The sequence below is a fragment of the Scaptodrosophila lebanonensis genome, unplaced genomic scaffold (assembly GCF_003285725.1).
Source record: "Scaptodrosophila lebanonensis strain 11010-0011.00,11010-0021.00 unplaced genomic scaffold, SlebRS2 tig00000043-arrow-pilon, whole genome shotgun sequence".
Taxonomy (NCBI): Eukaryota; Metazoa; Arthropoda; class Insecta; order Diptera; family Drosophilidae; genus Scaptodrosophila; species Scaptodrosophila lebanonensis.
Window position 1 is genome coordinate 3,734,371 of NW_022060545.1, and position 22,896 is coordinate 3,757,266.

The 22,896-nt window shown below is 42.2% G+C and overlaps 4 protein-coding genes across 6 annotated transcripts in view; 1 reads left to right on the forward strand and 3 right to left on the reverse strand.

The window, feature by feature from the left end:
- Positions 1–685: 685 nt before the first annotated feature.
- On the reverse strand, positions 686–4,282 carry LOC115623185 (liprin-beta-1). Of its 2 annotated transcripts, none has more exons than XM_030517407.1 (3): positions 3,877–4,282; positions 2,826–3,811; positions 686–2,253 (listed from the first exon to the last, which is right to left on the reverse strand). In XM_030517407.1, the coding sequence occupies exons 1-3, from the start codon at positions 4,063–4,065 to the stop codon at positions 1,338–1,340; spliced, it is 2,091 nt and encodes a 696-aa protein (XP_030373267.1). In that variant the 5' UTR covers positions 4,066–4,282; the 3' UTR covers positions 686–1,337. The 2 variants fall into 2 exon arrangements, 1 of the variants encoding a protein (XP_030373267.1); XR_003995382.1 differs by having other exon boundaries at positions 2,120–2,253; positions 2,724–3,811.
- Positions 4,283–4,414: 132 nt separating this feature from the next.
- On the forward strand, positions 4,415–5,974 carry LOC115622821 (vacuolar protein-sorting-associated protein 36). Its single transcript, XM_030516896.1, has 3 exons — positions 4,415–4,568; positions 4,677–5,408; positions 5,463–5,974. The coding sequence occupies exons 1-3, from the start codon at positions 4,473–4,475 to the stop codon at positions 5,844–5,846; spliced, it is 1,212 nt and encodes a 403-aa protein (XP_030372756.1). The 5' UTR covers positions 4,415–4,472; the 3' UTR covers positions 5,847–5,974.
- Positions 5,975–7,882: 1,908 nt separating this feature from the next.
- LOC115622574 (AF4/FMR2 family member 4) lies at positions 7,883–18,619 on the reverse strand. The gene is made up of 7 exons (XM_030516552.1): positions 17,657–18,619; positions 16,399–17,577; positions 13,820–16,063; positions 13,545–13,746; positions 11,678–13,483; positions 10,196–10,549; positions 7,883–9,278 (listed from the first exon to the last, which is right to left on the reverse strand). Exons 1-7 carry the CDS (start codon positions 17,690–17,692, stop codon positions 8,869–8,871), a joined length of 6,231 nt encoding a protein of 2,076 aa, XP_030372412.1. The 5' UTR covers positions 17,693–18,619; the 3' UTR covers positions 7,883–8,868.
- A 478-nt stretch (positions 18,620–19,097) lies between these two features.
- Positions 19,098–22,896, reverse strand: part of LOC115622592 (extensin) — a 30,368-nt gene continuing 26,569 nt past the window's right edge. For both annotated transcript variants that reach the window (XM_030516589.1, XM_030516588.1), the window contains 2 exons: positions 21,828–22,178; positions 19,098–20,385 (listed from right to left, as the gene is read on the reverse strand). In XM_030516589.1, the coding sequence (XP_030372449.1) occupies positions 19,604–20,385; positions 21,828–22,178 (1,133 nt within the window). In that variant the 3' untranslated portion in view covers positions 19,098–19,603. The remainder of the gene's footprint in view (positions 20,386–21,827; positions 22,179–22,896) is intronic.

The following is a 22,896-nucleotide window of genomic DNA, read 5'->3' on the forward strand; positions in this document are numbered from 1 at the left end:
ATACTATATATCCGATATTACTATCATGGGTTATTAAATCGCAGCTGCCATGGAGGCTATTCTGAGTGAGAAAGGAGCGTATCAAGTCTCCCCCGATATTCTGTGGTCGATTCCATCATTCATTCATATCTGAGCTCATCAGCATAACCTTTACAGATCGGTCGCGCTTCCGATTCTCCGGACATAATTTTCACCCTATTGTTGACATTTATGTTTTGCTTTTCAAGACCGAATACTTCAATGCCTACAGACAGGGTAGGCAGCTGTAGAGGAGTATTGTTGTATCGGTTGGACTTCTAGAGTTCCGAGTGGTCAGTGACAGTTCCGAGACGTTAGCCCAGTTGGCGGGAGAAGTGAATATTCCTACTACTGAGATGGGGGGAGGGCTACTGAACATCTGGCTGTCAACCTTTTTTTTACATTTTCAAAATGTATCCCAGAAATGCATAGAAACCTTGAAAATATAAACTAAATAATCGCAATAAAAACAAATTGTGCAACCGATCCAATCCTTTAAAGAAACATCGACGAAACAGCTATGTTTTAACTAAATCGTGTTAATCCGTGTGAATACAACACTTACCTCTTCAAAAACTGAACTTAGCACACGATATCTACAAAAACAGTTCGCAACAATGAAATAAAAATACGAATTTTTTTTATGAAAAACAATTTCATTACGATATATGTAGTATCATGAACAGGTGTATATTAAATACGCTTCTAAAGTCATACGTTTTGTTATATATAAGGCGCAATATTCATAGCTTTCAAAAATAGATGTTAATACATTTAAGTGTTAGTACAAAAAAATCAAATTCAAAATTAGCCATTAGCTTTCGAATTGCTCGACAAGATAAGGGGTGTTATTGTTGTTATCTTGCAAATGCTTTTGCAAATGCTTCAGTTCTCATTAATATTTTAATTATTAATTTAGCTTTGGAAGACGCTATGTGTGCTTCATGTCGCTAATTGTACCAAATTTAATAAATTTGATATTGGGTTTACATTTTTTTTTAAAAAAAGGTATGTTGAAGTACAAGTATGTTTTCGAAAGTCACATAAAAAAGAAAACTTTCGACCTTAATAGACAATTTGTTTATATGTATGTTGCAAACAAAAATTTGCATTTCATTTAGTTGAAGTTTGGTTTAGATATAAATTCTTGGTTGATATTGTCAGCACTGTTGGTTTGGTTGATTGTTTGTTTGTTTGTTTGCTTGCTTCGTATTGGGGGCAGTTCACTTGGTTCTTCCACTTAAAACTAATTCAACAATATTTTTGGTGTTCAGTCTCTCTGAATACCTTCATTGAAATTGGCTCAATGCGAAGCGATCTTAGTTAGCGCTTTGCACCGATTTGTTGGAGCTTATCGAGTCCTCGTGTTCGCCGACTGGGGTCGGGCCAACAGCCCCCGTATTCATGGGACACACATATTCCGTCCAGTCTACTTCATTTTGGCCCTTCGTGCTCTTTCGCCTCTTCAGAGTGAATTGTGCGCGCTTTGGCGGCTTTAGTTTTGCTGCAATCGTTAATGGTTGGTAGCCTGGTTCGGCCTCAGCGTCACGCTTGCCATGTATAATGGTGCGTCCAACGAGCTCCTTAAAATGCGTGGCCAGATGGCGTCGCAGCAACGATTTGCTTGGCGGTATGGACAGCAGGTCGGCCAACAAATTGGCATTAAAGCGCGGCTCGTATAGCATTAATGCGCCATGAACGCCTGCCCCCCGCAAATTGGGGGCATATTCCGAGAGGTCCACAACACGCAACCACTCCATGACACGATGTGCCGTCCAAAGTTCCACGCTGTCACTGTCTTTGCTATCATCTTCATCGTTACTATCGTTCAATATCTCTTTCGTTGAGCGTCGAATTAGGCTTTCAGCATTCCAATTCATACGACGCATACACTGAATGCCACAGCGTAATGATGCGATGTGCAGACATGAGCTCACTTGCAGCTGCGTCAAGTCCTCCAGCGTCAAACGATGCAGCATCCGTCCATCCACCTTGGCCTGCAGAAAATGATCCTTGTACTGGGGAAGACCGATGTCATCCAACCAACGCAGCACCCAGCCCACATCCAGGTTGGCGGCCTTTATTGTGAGCTCATCGAACTCCTTGCCTGTGATGTCGTCAATCGCCAGCTTAATTTTCTTTCGATGCAGCGGCAACTTAAGATGAAGTTCGCGCTCAATATCAACGGGTGATGATGAGAAAAACGAAACCGTGGGATTAGCCTTAAGCCACTTTCTGCAAATTTAAAGCTATATTAACAAAGTACACCCCCATGAAGGACCAAACTAATAAACATGAAAGTTGTGAAGTTTTTCAGGTCAGATCAATCGAAGCCTTAAACTAGATTGTGTTTTACGCTTTTTAAAAATGCTTATATCAAATAAAATATCTTTCCGGGTTGTGTTGAATAAATAAGAAAGTTAAGGAATCTGAAAATTCCCAAACTATACATTCCCTAATTAACATAGATATGAGAATAATAATAAATGCGACAAGGGGTATAAGTGGAGTGTTAAAATATCAAATGTTTAGGGTTCTATTGAATAAAGAATCGCTACGAGTAGATATCTGTATAAACTTTTCAAACCCCGAGCGGCGCTTTTTATTGAAAGTTAATCTTTAAGTTCATTTTATTGTCGACTAACCATATTGAAAGATATATGTATGTATATGCACATAATTAAATAAAGAAGATAATAACTCACCGACAATTCTCTTCGTAGCATCCCAAACCCATATGAGACAACCAGTTGCACAGATATATGTATGTATATGCACATAATTAAATAAAGAAGATAATAACTCACCGACAATTCTCTTCGTAGCATCCCAAACCCATATAAGACAACCAGTTGCACACTTCTTGGGCATCCCAGGTGCTGTAGTGCTTACTAGCATCGCTAAACAATGGCGTCTGTGCGCTCCACTCGATGCGTCCGCCTGTAGTGGCGCGGGAACCTCCACGACGAAATTCCGGCTCCGCTTGTTCCAAAGCAGTCAATTCACAACTACTGCTATTGCTTCGACGTAAAAAGTTATCCAAAAAACGAAAACCTAGGATAGGACGCAATTTGGGTGAGGGCGTGGATTGCGTCTGTGATATAAAACTGGAGTACATAGCATCCTCGTTCTGCGCTGTACTGTCACCCAGAGGGATTAATATTTGTTCGTTTGATGCAAACGCTACATTGCGCTGCATTCCACTACTATTAGCATTCACATCCAAGGCGCGATTATTGTGGTTGTGCAGATCGCCTGACTGTCGCAGCGCCTGCTTGCCCGCGGCGCCATGTGAGCGTGGCAAGCTATGAAATCGTGGCTTTATCTGATGCCGGAGCGCCGAGGGCGGTGTTTTCGGAACCATTGCGCACACGAAAGCCTTCTGATTGATGTTGCCCATGCTACCATAAGGAATGCCGCCACCGTCGTTGGCATGCAATTCATTTTCACGCTCCAGTGCTGTGCGATGCAGCTTTAGTTCGCTTAAGGCACTCATAAGCTCGAGTTTTTGAGTTTCTAGCGCAGATTTGGATATCATTTGGCGCTGCAATTGCTCATCCTTGCTGCATAGCTGCTGCGTCTTCTCTGTTAGAAGGCCCTCCAGCTCAACTATTTTATCCGCTTGCTCGGACAAGCGCTCCACCACCATTTGATATTGCAGCGCCAGCCCCTCCTTGTCTCGTTGCAAGCGCCGCATACGCTCGTCAGAATCTTGACGCGGTATGTGAGTCTCCAGCCAGTCGCTAATAATGGCCGCAGTGACTGGATCCGGTGCTGGGGCAGCCAATCCCACCTAACGCACATTACACGACAGCAAGTTGTTATGGTAACGACATTCTATGGTTACGGCTGACTCACCTGTTGCAGCGCCAATGCCAGCGTTTTCGCGGTCGAAAGAACATTTGTGGCGGAAATCAGGTTCCGCTCGTTAAGCGTTAAAGAAGCACCAGGTTGGTGGCCAGCACTGGTTGCTGCCGTGCTCGATATTATCCCGTCCATTTGTTGTAAAGCTGCCTCAAGCATTTTGCTAGCTTCGGTCGATGCCATTGGCGTTGCGCGAGCGGATTAATCTTAATTCCAGTAAATGTTTTTTTAATGCCTAGGCGTGATTGATGGCGGCTGCTTTGTCAGTTACTTTTTCCTCACACTTTTCACGATATAGCACGTGTCTGCCGTATTCTAAGCTATGTGCACATTATAAAAATTAATAGCAGTACTGCTATATTTTGTTCATAGAAAATTAAACAATTAATTTATAAATAAATGTGCAACAAATGAAAACTTTGGCACCCAAGCGTTGCCAATTGTGTACGTTATCCATAACGCTGCCACCCAGTGCAACGATAACTCTAACCCGTGTATGGAATATCGACATATGTTCCACCTCTAATGAAAACCAAAACAAACCTTGCTATTTCGTTTTGAGAATTATTAATTGTTGATCCAGAGCTGCAATGAATCGTTTTGCATATGTCGAGGCGCGTCTTCATGAAAACGAAACGTTCGTCAGTCGCGATCGCAATGTCAAAATCTACGATGGGGACCAAAAGGTGGGCACATACTGTGTTCGGATGAGCTCATCACAAATTGCTGGCAATCCGCATACATAATATATTTTGTATATAAACACATTTTCAATTGCTTTTTCACTGTGCCAGACGGAGTTCGAGGAGGGCGAGATTGTGTTGACCACACATCGCTTGTTTTGGGGGCGTCCTGGCGAAATTGCTCGCGCCGCCATCACACTCTGCCTGCCACTCAGCTATGTGATATCGCTCAGCGAAGAAACTGCCAGTTCCAACTTCTTTGGCCGCAAAACTCGCATCATAATGCATTTGCGTCCGCCTCTGCCTGATAAAGCGCCTGGTCCACTGGAGTCCAGCCGTGCCACCCACATTAAACTTTCTGGAAAGAATGGCATGAGCGTTGAGTTTCACAGCGCACTTCGCGAGACTATAAATGCTCGCATCTGGGAAATATCATTGGTCAGCGAGACCATCATTAATGGGGCAAACACTGGTACAACATCGCCAATGTCCGACAGCAACGATAGGTTGGCGCGTATACAAAAACGGACCGGCATTGGCGGCATAGAGCGCTCGATTGAAGCGAAGGCCAGGGAAACGGACGAAAATATTGCCCTGGCATTTCAGGATCTCAGCGTGCTAATGGCCATGGCCAAAGATATGGTGGGCCTGTCTAAAACCATCAGTAACAAAATACGTGAACAAAAGGGCGAAATATCCGACGACGAAACAGTGCGCTTTAAATCCTATTTACTAAGCCTAGGCATTGACGATCCTGTAACTCGTGATAACTTTAGCAGCAACACCGCATACTTCAACAGCTTGGCACAACAAATATGTGAGATGTTGCTCGATCCAATTGAGGTGAGTGAATGCATTTCTGAAAGTGAAGTGGAGTAATAAAGCTTTATGTTGTAGGAACACGGCGGCATGATGTCCCTTGCCGATGTCTATTGTCGCGTGAATCGCGCTCGTGGTCTTGAATTGCTTTCGCCGGAGGACTTGTTGCACGCGTGTGAGCAGTTAAATGGTCCCATACGGTTGCGTAGCTTTCCTAGCGGCGCCAGAGTTTTGCAGCTAGAGTCCCACGACGATGCACTGATAGCAGTGGACACGCTGGAAAAGGTCCAAGCAGCTGAGTCTTTAGCCGTGGAAGAGCTAGCCAAGCAATTGGGGATATCGCTGCTGCTGGCCAAAGAAAGATTGCTGGTGGCCGAACGCCTGGGCAAGGTGTGTCGCGATGAGTCCGTGGAGGGCTTGCGATTTTATGCAAATTTGTTGCTCCAACGGGCAATGGACTAACTATGTGAATATTTAAAATAGTATTTGTAAAGCTTTTTATCACCTTGTCATAGTTTCACGATTTAATAAAAACCGAAAGTTATGCTTTATTGCGTTGGCATAGCTTATCGCTTAAATAGCAACAGGAATTTTAAGTCTCTCTTTCTTTCTTTCGGAATATTGAAAGAAAGAATTCCGTTTCTATGCTTTTACAAAGTAGCAGAAATAATTTGCGTTCCTGGAAAGTGGATTAAAAAGAATTTATGAAATTATAATAAATGTGCTCTTCATTCCCAAAACAGAAACATCTAATGGCAATTTAATTATTATTGAACAAAAGATTATCAATTTCGATGCTTTTCCAAAATTGAAATGATCTATAAATGAAATAGTCGAATAACTAAGGCAGTACCTGAAAACTGGAATGTTTTCGACTGGGGTTTTAAAAGAATTTTTGCAATTGTAATAATTATGTTTTAATCAATCACCTAAAACAATTATGAATGATGAATTATAAAAAATAATAGAGAATTTAAAACTTTAAAGTAAGGGGACAATGACAAACAAACACGTAAACAATAGTCGTTGAAATAGTTATAGTGAGAAAACTATGGCTTTTGAGAATTCGAAAAAGTAGCTAAAGTCTTTCCATTTTATCATTTAATTTCACACATTTATTAATTAACGGAGCTTTACGCTGACTTTGTCGGCGCATCATTTTCAGTTTTCTCGAAATGTTTTTCTTTGTTTACCTTTAAACTTAATCAGTTTTTTGTTTACGTTTCTTTTGTTTTTTGTTTAATGAAAAGTTTCTACAGTCAGGTATTTTGATAAGCAGTTATTGAATGAAATTACATTAATACACAATTATATTAATTTATATGTTATATATATATATATGTATATATATGTTTATATAAATAGCTTGCGCTGCTGCTGCTGCTGCTGCTTAGATTGCTCCGCATTACATCTAATAATGCATATTGTTGTCATTACAATTATTATTTTTTATTTTGTATTTTCCCGACCACATACATTTTGATGTACTCAGGATTTTCGGTTCTTTCTTTTTTTTTTTTTTTGTTTTGTTTTTGGCGGTTTCCAAGCAGTGGCTGGCACCAGTTCGCTATTGAGTATCGGTAATATCGCGTGGCTCCCTATATACTCGTCTGTACATATTTCATGCCTTTGTCCACAATTACAGCGTATCTTTTATCTTTAGTTAGTACCATGTTTCTCTTGCTTAAATCACATTTATTATTTTATAATATTAACATTGAGTAAATTATTCTGGAGTTTATTTTATTTTCTTGCCACATTTTTTTCTTAATGTATAATGTAGTTTTGTTTTATCATTTTCGTTTTTTATTTTTCAATTTATTGTATTTAGTTTTGAAGCTTTAAACATACAGCGCAGAAGCAAAAATCGCTAAACAATTACATCAAAAAATTGGTTAACATAATTAAAATCGTCGCTTAAATAAATAATTTCATGCTACAAGAAAACTGGCTTAGTTTGAAAAAACATATTGGTTTAGTCATAGCTTCACCATCTTTTTGTAGATGTATGTTGAACTTTAGCTCGCCCCTAACTCTCATTGTACATTGCGCTATTACAAATAAATTAGTTAAATAAGTTGGTAATATATATGTATTTCTAAATATATATATATATGATTAATTGTTGACTTTTGTGTGTGTTTTTTGTTTCGTAATTTTCACAATTTCTATGCATATGCACTAACAATAAAACGTTTCCCTTTTTTTGCATTTTTTATTTTTCTTTTAGCAATTATTCAATTGGAAGTACAAGTACTAAATTGGTTACAAATAAAAAATTGGTTGAGGCTACGACTTTTTGTTGCATTACGAACTAAAAAAAATTTGTTTTGTTTGTTTGTTTTAAAATTAGGTTAGGCGATTGTTTAAATAATTACATATTCTATTAATAATTTTACAATTGTATATGCATAATATTTATAATAATTATTAAACGATTAATATGTATAATAATATGAATATGAATCCTCATATCAATTACATTTATTCTTGTTTCTTTTACTTTTGTAACTAGATGTAATAAGCAATTTGTGTTTACATATAATTTACGTTTTTTTTTTTGTTGTTTTTTGTTTGTTTTTCTTTTCTCTCAATATTGCTTTTAATATTTGTTTTTTTTTTCACTTTTTAGCTTACTATTAGCACGCTTATCCACTACGTTTAAAATATAACAAAATTGAAAGTTAGTTTAGAGCCGAAATCTTTTTATCGCAAATATGAAACAATTGTTTTGTTTGTTTACAACTAGATAAATAGTTAATTTTATAATTAAGAGCTATAGGCCTAATTCGTTTGCAGTAGAAAAAATTTAAAAATTGAGTTAAGAGGGGAAACACAAGCGCTGCCGCCAAGTGGGCCATGGTGGTACTTAGTATGGAGTGGGTCGAGGGCTCTGCTCAGCTAAGGTATTGGATTGGCAAGTCGAAGATGCCTTTCAATTTGCGATTGTAAAGTGTCTCTGGCCAGCTACACTTGTTGCATTAGATGCGCGGCTTTATTGTTGGGCTTGCCACAAGCACAAGCAAGCCCCTACACTTAGACTTACAACTATACACACCAAAATAGATATATGTATTTGTATATGAATATATATGTATGTATGCATATATAGGTATACAATGTACGGGTAGTATGTGCTATGTAAGTGTTGATCATAAACTATAATATCATGCAAATACTCACACAATGTAGCCTTATACAATTCTTCTTTTTTTAACAAAAATAAATAGAACGCCAGTTGGCGGTTTTCACATACTTATTAAGTTATTACATGCATGAAAACGCGGGCAGGGGAAGGAGGCGTGGGAGGAGAGAGGAAATCGCGACTTTGCTTTAAAGGGGCGGCCGCTATTAACATTAAGTCTAACAATAATGTGGGTATTTGTGTGTGTATGATTGCTGGACAACTAGGCGTTTGTGTAGCAAGAAGTAAATTTTAGTTTTGATCGCGCCAGGACTGGCAAAGCCATCTCAGAAACATCATCTACTTGCTGGCATCTGTGGTGGAGCGCCTTCGATTCACAGCTGCCTGTTGTTGTTGTTGCTGCTGCTGCTGCTGTTGTTGTTGTTGTTGTTGTTGCTGCTGCTGTAGTTGTTGTTTGACCGCCGCAAGCGCTGTCATAGTGCGCTGACTAATTAGGCTCGTTGAGGTTGAGCGTCCGGCAATCTGTATGTTCTGCAACTGTTGCTGCTGCTGTTGTTGTTGCTGTTGTTGATTGGGTAACGTTTGCGAGGCGGCCGTTGCTGTTGCTTGCTGCGATTGCTGATTGAGGATGCGATGTTGTTGCTGCTGCTGTGGTTGTTGCTGCTGCTGGGCTGGCGCTTTGAGCGTTTTCAGCTGCAACTTTTGTGCAGACATGACAATGGGAGTGCCACTCAAATTTCCGGCATTAGCTGAGGCAAAAGAAGGATTTCAAATTAGAAAAAACTGTCTATTATGTGACATTAACATGTATTCCACATCTTTCTTTTCAAACCGAATTCCAATCCAATTGAATATTGTTTTATTTCCCTTCATAAAAAAAAACAACAAAGTCTTGGGACTACGACTGATTTCTGCACCGATCGCTTCTACGGAACTATACGATAGATTCATCCGATTATGTAAATACTTTAAAAACGTATAAATACAAAATCTGCTTAAAATATCTTAATAAACAAAAGAGTTATCTATTTATGTACCGATCGTTCCTATGGCAGTTATACACAATAACAGGGCTATATATAATTTGACATAATCTTGCTCTGTGTATAGATAAAAACACGTTTCTTACCACGTTTCTTTCTGTCTGTAATATAGCTTTGGTTTATCTTGTATAGGGTATACAATGGATTACGACAACAAGTAAAAACTGTCGAAATAACATTATATTTATGATATATTCTGACAAAACCTTTATACGTATAAATATTTTTATGGTTATTCTCCAAATAATAGGTTTCTTTATTGTTGCGGAAATAAAGTAAAAGTTCGAAAAGCTAGAACCAAACTGGAACGTAGATTTATTCCAAGCGATTTGGATAAAACCATTCAAATAATAATAATTTTTTAAATATCCTTTTACCGAAACACATAAATTTTGTGCGATTTACGCTATTTCACTTGGAAAGACGAACGACTTAAATATTCCACATTTCGTGGATTTCGTGATTCTCTTCTATGTTATAGAACATGATATAACCTATAGCTTAATAATTTTCTAAATATCCTTTTACCGAAATACATAAATTTTGTGCGATTTACGGTATTTCACTTGGAAAAGACGAACGTCTTAAATAGCTAGCTTAAATTTCGATTTAATGCTGCTTACCATTACCCGGTGTTGTTGCAATCTTCAGTGTCGAGGCGCCGATTTGTCTTTGCGCAGTCAGCAGCTGGCGATTGGTGGCCAATTGCTTGGCACCCACTACTTGGATGTTTCGGGCCCGTGGCTGAATTGTGCCCACCAGATGGATTGCTGCCGCGGTGGTGCTGTTGGGTTGCTGTTGTTGTTGCTGCTGCTGCTGCGCCTGGGTCTGCTGCTGTTGTTGTTGTTGCTGCTGCTGCTGTTGCTGCAGGGTTGCAACACCTACACCACCACCAACAACACCGGCCACACCGGCAACACTTGAGGTACGTATTGTTTGAGAATTGAGTTTTTGTACACCGGCACCAACAATTTGAGCTGTAAGCAGAGAGCAGAACGGGTGTGCGGGGAGAGTTGTTTGGTTGTTGTTGTTTTAGGTTACAATGAATTGATTGTTGATTGTTCGTTTTAAAAGGTTCATTTTTTTAAAGGGCTGCTACACAAACACACCAGGCGGTGACTAAATTAATTAATTTTGAGTGGAGGAGATTCGGAGCATGAACAACAAATGAGCATACAAAAAAAAAATAAAAGAAATTATAGTATATGTACACACAAATGACAAATGGATGCGATTTAATTCACACTGATGTTGTTGTTTTAATTGTTGTGAATAGAAGTGTTAAGTACAAAACACATAATTCGATTTTGGGAGCATGATTTCGAGTAGTGGATATTGTCGTTGTTGTTTTTGTTGTTGTTCGAAACGAGTTGTTAGGGACAAATGTGTGGATTGTTGTTTGTAAAAACGAAAAACAGAAGAAACAGAAGAAGAACAAAAATTAGAATGTTCAATGTGCAGAAAAATATGTTAAATGGAAGTACATAAGTAATAGTAGATTCGTATAAATAAATTAATAAAACGAAAGTTTACAAATTTATGTTATAAATATAATAATTTAAAAAAAGCCTTACAACAACGAGCGCTATTTTTAAAACTCTCTAGCAGCAGCGACAGGAAATTAATTTTTTTTTCGTGTTTGTTTTTTGTTTGTTCAGATTTAGAAAAATCATACTACATGGTTAGATGCTAGTGTATAGAGGCCAGGGTGGCTGCTATGAATCACAAATTTGTGTCAAGAATGTATTTCCAGAAGCCAATACATAGTTAACTTTCTATTCTATCATTCTGCGAGAATATCTTAATAGATTCTTTAAAAAACTATAGCTAATCAAGATGAAATCAGGTTCAAAATCATTTAAATTTGACGTTGAAAATGTAAGTAAAAGTAATTTGTTTCCTCGCAAAATGTTTTCAGTCCGATTCTTCTGAGTTAGAATAAGTTCGAGTTTTATAAAAAAAATACCGCCTCCATTCCCGGGCATGAATTTGTGTTAAAGCATTGAAATAAGTTAAGGACCGTTAAGAACCTGTCTCTAAATTATTTGAGTGCATTGCAGCCATCCTGTTTATTGGGCGGATTGTCTACAAACTTGTTCACTTACCAATTGGCAATGTGAGCATTGCCGTCCCACTGCCTGTCCCGCTGCCCGCGCCACTGGCGCCCCCAGCATTATTGGTGATGACCACAGTCTGGGTGCCGGCCACTGCAGAGGGTAAGCTGACAATGGTGCCTGTGGTCTGTTGCTGCTGTTGTTGTTGTTGCTGTTGCTGCTGCTGCGGCGCCGATTGGGTTTGCAGCGTTATAGTGTGTGGCAATTGTTGTTGTTGTTGCTGCTGTGCAGAGACTGGCACGGAAACGAGGACACTACGCTGCTGGGTCTGCTGCATGGCATTGTTGGTACCGGTTTGGTTGGCCTGCACCACTGATAGGGTGGTGTTGCCGCTCGTTGTTGCTTGCTGCTGCTGTTGTTGTTGCTGCTGCTGATGCTGTTGCTGCTGGAGACTGTTGCCGGAGAATTGCAGCGACAGGGGCTGGGTGAAGCCTGGTATTTGAACCTGGACATTCTGCAGTCCCGGAAAATTGGCCATGGCGCCTTGGAGCTGCGACAAATTGATACTCTGCAGGTTCAGTGTGGCGGTGGTTTGTTGCTGTTGCGACTGCTGCTGCTGTTGCGGCGATGCCGATGGCTGCGGATGCGGACTAGACATGGGCGAGTGTATGGATGAGGTGGCGGGCGAGTGAACCAAAGTCTTGGTAATAAATTGTTGCGACTGCTGTGCCTGTTGCGGCGACATATGCGGTATAGCCACCGCCGAGACATTCGACGTGACATTGCTGAGTCGCTCGAGCAGCGCTTGATTCTGATGCGCCGTCTGCGATGATTGCGAATGATCCGAGCCGGAAGGTGAGGGCGTGGCTGCATTTGTGAGCAGTGCGCTGAGGCCAGCGTTAGTCGCCGATGAGGAACTAACATTGGTGGGCACAGCAAAGCCGCTGGCATTTGACGCATTAGAATCGCTGCCTGGCGATGGGGCTGCCATGCCCACGACTATGGTATTGGGCGGTGCCACCACTTGAGCTCCACTAGCACCACTGCCAGTGGTGCTGTCGCGTCGCAGTGTGCTCAGTATGCGCTGTTGTTGTTGCTGGCCTGTGTTGAGTATCTTGAGGCTGCTGCAAACGCCGCCCGTGCTGACCGTGTAGGCGCCATAGCTGGTGGTGGGATTTGTCATGACGGCCGGTGGTGATGCCAGTTGTGTGGCTAGCGCTGACATTGAGACACGCACCATGCCATCAGATCCTGCTGCATGTTGCTGTTGTTGTTGCTGCTGTTGTTGCTGCTGCTGTGGCGCTTGGTTTAGATTCACGGCTATCAGATTGCCAGCTGAATTGGTGCGAAAGGTGGTTGCACCACTGGTCCCCACAATGTTGATCTTGCGATTGGTATTCAACAGATTCTGCAACACTTCACTGGACTGCTGTTTGCGCTGTGCACTGACCAATGTGGGCGTGCCACGTGCGGTTTGCACATAAGTCGAGGCATCGGCAGTGGTAGGCGCAAGCTGTGGCTGTTGCTGCTGCTGCTGCTGTTGCGGATTGGTTGCATGCTGCACTAATGTGAGGGTTTGCTGTTGTCCCGTGGTCGTTGTAAAAGTGCCGCTGGCAACTGGCGTGCTCGTCATCGCTGCTGGTGCACTGTTGAGCAGATTTAGTATCGAGGCATTGCCGGAATTTTTGAGCGTTGTAGTTGTTGTAGTATTGCCGATGCCACTGCTGTTATTGTTGCTGTTACTGTTGCTGCTGACAATAGTTGTGGTGTTATTGTTGTTGTTATTGCCAGCAGCAACAGCTGCGCAGTTGTTGTTATTATTGCTGCTACTGTTGTTAGAGGCAGGTGTGTTGTTGGCTGTAAGTTGTAAGTAAAGTATTAAATATTTCTAATATAATATATGTATAATGTAACTTACAGTGTTGTTGCTGTTGTTGATATTGATTCGCGGAATTCATGATGCTGTTAACAATGGCATTGATAGCAGGATTTGAATGCATGGGGGTATTGCTGTTAAGATTGTTGGTGCTATTATTGTTGTTGGTGGCAGTTGTCTGTTGTTTATGCAACAATTGTTGTTGCTGGGTGTTCAATATGGGCGAAGATTTCAATTGCGATTGCTAAAAAGGAACAGAACAAAGCACGCATTTAAAGATAGCTGCATTTAAAGATAGCTAAAGATAGGCAACTCACTAGAATTGGCACATTGGAATTGAGCTGAGCACGTAATGCCGAATTAGCCGCATTCATTTGGGCAATATTCACATTTTGCGCCTTTTGCTGTTGTTGTTGCTGTTGCATATTGGCAGGTTGTATTGTGATTCCTGAATGCTGCAATGCCGTTGCCAACTGCTGCGTCTGCGGCTGTTGCTGTTGCACCAACACCAACGAGCCATTACTCAGGCTCAGCTGATGTGTGGCAGTGGACGAAGTTGTATTATTGCTTGTCAGCTGCTGCAGTTGTATGTGCTGCTGCTGTTGTGGGGCCGCTTGCTGCTGCATGACTAACTGCGGCTGTTGTTGTTGCTGCTGCTGTTGCTGCGGCGTGTGCAACTGCAACGTACCGCTACCATCGAGAGTATATTGCGTTGTTGTAAGTGCTTGGGGTTGCTGTCGAAATGCTTGCTGCAATGTTATTGCATTATTGCCAGCTATGCTCACAGCCTTGCTCATTTGCTGGCGGGCCAGGGTGACGTTGGGATGCGCAACATGATGTACAGTGGCGGACAGTGTGTGCGATTGCTGTTGTTGCGGTAATTGTTGTTGCAACTGTTGCGCCTGTACAGAGAATTGTGTCTGTCGTTGCTGTTGTTGTTGCTGCTGTTGTTGTTGTTGCTGCTGCTGTTGTTGCTGCTGCTGTTGTTGCTGCTGCTGCTGTTGTTGTTGTTGTTGCAGCAACAGTCTCTGTTCGTTAGTGAGCCCTGTATGCGTGACAATTGGCACGTGCCCGGGTATCAAGTGCGTTATCTTGACTGCCTTGCGTCCCTCCTCCGTAAAAATCTCTCGAAATTGTTGTATATAACGATTCGCCTGCACACGCGTGCCGAGTGCAAAGCGACAGGATTCTCCATTGCGCTCCCCCTCGCGATAGTCCCGATCCACATACAACTCGCCCAGATATTCAGCGTCGGAGGGACGCTGATAAATGGATAATTTTATGTGATACAATGCACGTCGGCCCTCGTTCGCCTCGCGTTCGGTCTCCAACACATACTCCTCAATGAGCTGCGGCTGAAAGCTGTGCCGGCAATTTGGCTGACAGCGTTCCTTGCAGGCCTCGCTAAACTCGTTTAGGGGCTCGAACGTTTTGGCATATTTCTCCACATTTACCACATGCTCGGGCACCTTAAGATTGGCCGGATATTCGAGGGAAGGGGGACGTATGGGTCTTATTACTTCGTGCGGTCGCCGCGGCACCTTTGATGTGAATGAGGAGAGCATAGCGCCCACTAGTGGGTTATTGCTGGGTGCTGTGGCTGTTGTTGCACTGCTGATGTTGTTGTTGTTACTGCTGCTACGCGGCCGTTGGCGCAGACGGGTCAAATAGTCGCACAACTCCAGGCCATGATGATGCGTAAACTGGTCGAGTTTGCGTTTGCGATTGATGGCAGTTTGTGTGAACTTTTTCATTTGGCGTCGCAGTTCGTGCGAATTAAAGCGCTGACGTTCGTGTTGGGCATTGATGGCCAGTCGGCCGATGCTCGGATCGGGCTCCAGACACAACGGCTCGGCTGTGGCCAACACCAGTTGACTCTCAAGCGCCAGCTTCTCTTCCGGAGTCGAGCTAGATATACCGCTCAGCTGTTGCACGTCCGCAAAGAGCGTCGCATTGGTGGGCCGTAGCATTATGTGCTTCATATCACAGATATTCGTTGACGTTGCAAAGGTCTGACGAAAGTCGCGGATTTGCGCGATTATACAGCCCGCATAGAAGACGTTGGGCTTGGCATAAATACGCGGCGTCTCGCTGCCATCTTGTGCGGAATTGAGAGTCATGGAATCCGCAGTCAGAATGTCCATAAGAAACTCGGGAAGCAGCTCTCGATCGATGCACTGCAGCAGTAAATCGTTCTCGTAGGGCCAGCGCAAAACCTCCACCAGGCCGTAATGCGATTTGGTAGCCACCCCATCAATGCAATCTCCTGGCAGCAAACGTGACTTGACCTTCGCATCCAACAGATCAGCCTTGCTGCTGCGACTAGCTGAGCTCTTCACTTGTACGCCCATGTCGCCGTCCGCTCCAATGACGTTAGGCACCTGCACCTGCTGATCTATAGCGTGCCATTCGTTTGTTTGCGGATTCAGAATCAAATGCTCGTCATAATACAGTGCCAAGGAGTAACCCTTATTTCCTGGATATAGATTGACGACAATTGTGTTCAGTCTCTCACGCTCCACCAGACGTTCCAGTATAAAGGAGCGTGTACGCTGCTTCAACTGCAAGTAAAACGATTTAAGTTAGTGATTGATTTAAGAAAGAACTTTGTGCTGCGTTCACACATATATAGCTCTGAGAGATCATAATGTTTTGGGTATGGAAATTTGTCCACAACAAGAAATTCTGCAACTATTTCAAGGTTCTAACATACCTCTCATCATTTCTGAAATGGTGATTGTAAGAATCTGGATTAACTAAGGAATTCACTTTTAAGAATTTTGGTTCTTCTGTAGAGACTGTGTTTTAAAAGCTTACAAGTTGCACAAACTGTTCTTGTACGAAAGCAATTTGACTAAAAAGTGTGATGTATGTAAATAGGATCGTGTATTCTTACGCCAGTTTCCGTAAAGTAGTTCAAATCATTGCTGAGCAACTGCAAATATAGCTCCTTGATTTTCTCGTGTATATTGAAGAACTTTGTGGAGCTTGAGGTGCAACTGTTAGAAGCAGCAGCATTTTCCCGCTTATGTGAAGTGCTGCTACTACTATTGTTGTTGTTGCTGGTGCTGCTGCTGCTGTTTCGAGCTGCCGACGTTAAAGCTGAGGCGCTGCTGCTGCTGCGACTAGAGGAACTAGAGGACTCTTTGCTGCTATTCTTCTGACGTTTGCTGGGTGATGAGGCGGGTGATGCGCTCGTTAGTATATGATGATTGTGATGATGCTGACTGCCGGACGAATTATTGGAGTTGCTGTTGCTTGGTGGACGCTTCTCAGCCTTTTTACTATTACTGCTACTGCTACTGGTGCTGTTGATGTTGCTGCTGATGCTTGTTTGCGTTGTTTGCAGCTGTTGGAAAATGTGAGCAGCGGTAGGTGCCGTCGCTGAGGTGCTGCTCACGTTATTGCTATTGCTGTTTCCGCTGCTGTTTATGCTAGGATTAATACCAGGCGGCGTTGACAGTAACAGATCAGGAACTACCGGTGAGGGTGATGTAATCGAATTGAAATTCGACAACGTTGTGGTTGATGAAGAGCACGACGACGGCGATGGGGCAATCGCAGTGGACAAGCCAACGCTTGGCGTGGCCGACGCACTCGCTGCCGCATGCGTTTCTGTGAGTATAACAATGCTGCCCAGTGCAGAGCTATTTGTGCCGCTTGTTGCAGTCGCTGGCATATCCGTGGGCGATTCATCATCATCGAATATACAAATTGGCGGTTGCGCAGGTATTTGTGGTATGGCTTGCAACAAGCTAGTCTCCAAATAGGATTTGTTGCTACTTGGAAAGCTTAAGGGCAGCGTTGCGGGCGAGAGTTGCTGATGCTGGTGGTGTTGTTGCTGTTGTGTGGGTGAACAGGCAGACTGTAGCACCGTGTGCAAATACGATGATTGCTGTTGCTGCTGCTGTGGCGAGCTTTGTGGCGCCGCCTGGTAGACGAATTGCTGCTGTTGCTGCTGCAGCTGCAGAACGCCCGTGCCAACAGCATGCGTTAGGCCCTGGGCGCTTGCACTCAACGCGTTGGCTGCGTTGTTGGAACCCTTTAGCTTTTTTAACGTGTCATTTATTATAAACTGAAAGTTATGTGAAAATAAAATATAGAGCATTTATTGTTGATGCTAATAAGAGCAGTTATGTGTTGCATATACTTACGTCTGCTTCTTGGCATGATGAGTCCAAGCTTTGCATTGTGCCAGTGAATGCCAGTTGCTAGTGGAGTCCACAACTCAATTACCGACGACATTCAAAACAAAAAACTTTAGAAAAGTGCGCCGTTGCAACAACAATAACAGTCATTGGATGCCAGTTGGGAGACCAGTTGAATCTTTAGCCAAATGTGCACAAATATGCTGCTTACTGCTGCTGCCGTCGGCGGATAGCGGATGGCGGACTACACACTACTCCTCTACCAGTGTCAGCTGCTCCTTGTTTAAAAACGCATGCGCTGCTGCTGCTACTACTTTTATGTCGTCGTTTGTAAATGTTGTTGTTTTGGCTCTGGTCGAGGTCGTTGTGGATGGCAGCGTTGGCGACGTCGTTGACTGCGCTGCTGCTGGAGTAGACATAATGAGCTCGACGCTCGCCTGCCTGCCTGTCGCTTAATTCCTGGTTAAGCGTCGCTCTAGTTTAACATAATTCGAAAGCGTCCTTTGTTTATTAACAATTTATGTAAGGGCCGCACGCGTATATAGCACCACTAATAGCATGGTTTAGTGTTCATTGTTGTTTTCATTATTCCCTGCACTTGCAGGTGTCTGCGCCTGCCCCCCGAGTTTACAGCTTTGGTTTTTCTTTCACGCGTTTCGTATGCCTTTGAATGCGTACAATTTGCCTATTATAACAACCAACAGCGCTTCTGCACACACTTTGTATCCAAAGAAGGTGTTCGATTAAAATTATTGTTTAATTTTCATGCGATTTCCCCAAAATGTAACAACTTCACTCTTTTTTTTTGCTGCTGCTGCTTCTTCCTCGCCTTCGTCGTCGCCACCTACTCTGCGATTTTTGCACACACACTATAACTTATGCTAATGGCGCAGGTTTGAGAACGCGACGCGTGCACGCAACAATATTGTTTGTTGCTTATATTCGAAACTCGTAATTGCTAATTGTTAGTGCTTTTAAATTGTTTAAAAATTTGTTTTTGCAGGGGAAAAGGTTTTGCAATTACGATTCTCGCCGAATGAAGAAACACTGGCGGACGCGCAGTGTGGCAACACTGTGCACAATGTTGTGCGCACTTTTTGAATTAAAAATGCAGGCAATTATGAAGGTGACAACACGAGGGAAGGTCACCAATAAATTGGTTAGTTCCATATTCGTATAAATTATCTAAAAGCGCTTGCATATGTAAATTGTTAACGAAAAAAGTGGATTGTAAACATTACCATTTAGGTACACACTGGCACCAGCTAGTGACTGTCCGATTCTCGATAGCTTGCAGCACAAACGCAGCCGTGTATTGGGATGCCAGATCGTTGGTTTAAAATTGCACTTGCGTTCGGCGGTCTTTCAAATAATGCACGCAGAATGCATATTATAAATGTCTCGCCTATTCTCGCTGTTAAAATAATGTCAAGGAAACGACACGGTATATTTAGAATTTATATTTATTACCCACTTTCATTTCAGTGTGTTTCACTTTAATTTTATAGGATTCATTTGGATAAACTTAGTAGCTAGTTCATAATTTAGAATTATGAAAATATTACATTATAACCAGATCATTTTTAGTTTGTGTCTGCATTTCATTTTCTTAAAATTAAATACATTTATATTTGTATACAAATAGATAGTATTAAGGATTAGTCTCTAGCAACTATGCATTAAGAATACAACTTTTGTCACTTGTACGTATACGCTTTGTCATATGTATATATATGTATATCATTATATCATCAATCAATTGTCAATTCAACGATCATTAAAAAACATTATCGGAAACTGTTTAATACATTCGCATTTGAAGAAAATTTTCACATCGTCATGAGATCTTTAAACGTCAATTAGTTTGAAATTAAAGCGGCTTGCTTTTGAGATGGTCCTGCTCCTGCTCCTGTCCCCCTTCTTCTGGTTCCCTACATTCATTAATTTCTGACCCTACTCCTTTTGGCCTTGCAGTTTTTTCCAGGTATCACCGAGCGCCTTGGCAAAGTGATCATCGACAGAGGCCTCCGGCTTGGTGAATATCGAAATGTTTGTGGACGAGGTTGGTGAGGCTGGCGGCGTATGTGTTGACGATGCAGCTGCCAGTCCCGGCTCGGCCTTGACGCGAATTATAGCTGGCATGGTGGGTGCAGGATTTGGCGTCGATGTAACCGACACGCTGCCATAGGCAGGCGGTGGTGTGTTGTATCTAGGTGGCGTATGATGCGGCGAGTCCAGCGCCCGCTTTCCCAAGGCCAGCGGCACATCGGCTATCAGTGGCGGTGGTGGTGTGGCAGGCGCCAAAGCCACAGTGGCTACTGTAGCTGCCGCCAGCGAGGGTGATGGCGATGGTGGCGTTGCCGCATGACTGCGATGCAAGGAAAGAGGTTCGTCCTGCGGCGGTGGCAGCTCAGGCTGTGGCGACACAGAGGCCGATTTTAGCGTGGGCGAATGCATAATTGCCATTGGGGCCGATTTGGGCGTTCCAAGCAGCGGCAGTGGCTGTGGCAGCGGTGAGGGTGCGCCATGTTGTTGAAGATGTTGCTGGTATGTTGGCACATGCAACTGTGCTGCAGCATTTGGCGAGACGGACTGCATGGGTGTACCGCTGCCCGATGGTTGTGGCGACGGCGTGGGCGAGCTTGGTGTCGGCGACTTCTTCGCAAACAGCGCCGCATAGTCCGGTCCCAGTGAGCGGCGAAAATGTTCATCGATGTCGCACATAGCAACGGATTCTGTACAAAAATAAAAGCGAGATATGTGAGTTAAGCAATGAAAAGACTGGATAGTACATATAGTAGGATAATGTTTTATTATTATGTGTTGGACGAATTATCTTCTGTGGCGAATATTGAACTAAAAACAACAACCCCAAGCATGCTCAATTTATTTTTTTAATTAAAATTGTTCACCATCTAGGTAAGGAAGTTTTGTTGTTTGATTATCTAAATAATCGTATAATTCGTCGGAATTTGAAAGAAAAACTATTTTCCCGATGGCAGCCGTTTTTTAAGTTCTTTGCTTGTCTTAATTCCAAGTAAGATACCATAAATAATAAAGATTAAGGCAAACATACACATAAATTATATATATATTTTTTAGTCGGGAGAACACTTTTTACAAACTTTATTAATAAATTCGTAATATTAACTTGGCAGATATGTATATACAAGGGAAGATCGAAAGAGGTGTGATAAGGATTTGAATCGATGTTGATTTGATTAAACTTTAATTTTTTATTTTTAGTTGGAGATCAACATTTTGCTTAAGATATTGACAACTGGTTAACCCCTGGTTCTATGGTATTTTAATAGAAAAATTAAAGCAAGCAATCACACAATAGCTTGTCAACATTCGACTTATTAAATTTATAGCGATAAAATAGAAGTCACGTCTTTCCCATATCCGGCCAACACTTGGCATATCCGAAAAATACTCTTTGACCATTTGGATATGTTTCTGTAGAAAATCTATTTTGATTTGTTCCAGCCAAAAAATGTGCACTAAAAAATCTTTAAGCTAATTGGAACAGGTTTTTAAATTTGGTTTAATCTCACTTTCGTTTCTAAAAATACTTTTTTAAGCTTCTTAACTAAAATATCAATAAGTGTCTAATCAATGGCGTTACTTCTTGTGGCGTTCTAATTTCGGTAACAATTCTGAGAATATTATGAATACCAAGACAATTTGTAGCCTTGAATATCACGCACAACTCTCTGGTAACTAGAGCGAACTGCTTGCCTAATTGAAGGGCTAACTGCTTGGATTTGTTAGTGCCCTGCTTGGATTAAAGAAAGCTTGAGTTAATAGAAGCGTCAAAATCATGTTAATAGCAGCTGTGGTGTGCAGTGAATGGGATGTTTAGGGTAGTTACTAATAGACTTATAATATGTAAAAGGACAACTAGGACGAATGGCCAGTCTGCCTGTGCTAGAGATAAAACTTGGCGTGAAAGTCCTATGTATATAGCTTTAAGCAGATGGGTAGTTTGTTCTGTGCCACATAAAATTTAAGTCAAAATGTTAAGAAAGTTTTCCCTGGAAATAGTCATTATTAGCCCTCTTCTTCAATCGACGTTTTGTAATTAACTAATTAATTACTAGGGAAAACTATTATTATTGCGCATATTGCTTTGAAATGATGTCAAGTGAATAGAATTAAGCAATGGGTGGCTTACCAGTGCTCCGATTATCATAGTCGCGCTGCTCTTGTGGCTCACGTTTGGGCGGTGCCTGCGTAATGACACTGGGACGCATGGCAGCATAGTTAGTGCCGGGCAGCGGTTCACGATATGGCGGCGGTGGCGATGAACGTTGATGCTTCAGACTGCTCGACGTCACTGACATATCAATGGGGCTGTCCATGTCGCGCTCAGCGGCTATTCCAAGGCCTCCAATTCCAGCAGTGGTAATGCTGCCGGCTCCACCACAGCCGCCGCCGGCATCATGAACTTGATACTCGGCGGTGCGCTGGCGGCGTTCGCGTCTCCATGCTGCTGTTGGCAGCTCCTTTGACGTCAGACGCGTCTCTGCAATGGACAACAACAAGAAACTGGACTTGAAAACTAGTTTTGATTTTTCGGCTCTAAGCAAGAGGAACAAAAATCGCGCATTTAAATTAAAGTCATAAATTAGTGTTGATTTGCTTCGTGGTTTTTTGTTGTTGTTTGTTTAATTCTCTCCCTTAAATTTCTTGTAGCTTCGTGTCTCATGGGTTAGCGAACAGCGACTCGTATGTGTGGCTGCGTATGTATGTATGTGTGGGCGTAATGAATCACATATATGTAGAGTTTTATGCAAGCTTTTAATATGTATATATGTACATACATATGTTTATATGTACACAAAAATAAAGACAAACTCTACACAAAACGCTGGCAGCGACGTCGCTTCAACGTCAACGCCACCGTCACGTTCAAGTTTGTTGCTTAAGTCATTCGTTTTTGAATGAATTTTCAAACTCGAAAAAATAATAACAACAGCAACAACCACATTAATAACAAGAGAGAACGCTACAGTCGAGCAAGCCCGACAGTGTAATACCCTGTACCCAGGTAAACTTCCGTCACTGAGTTATATGCGCCCATAGCAGCAGCATAAAGAGGAAGAAGAAGAGCGAACTTGTTGCTGCAGTTTGGGGGGGTTGTACTGGTGAGAATTTGTTTTGCTAATAACTTTTCTTAGAATTCACCGAATTTGATAAAATTTTAAACAACAGTAGATAATTGTATAGAAATTATGTGTGCA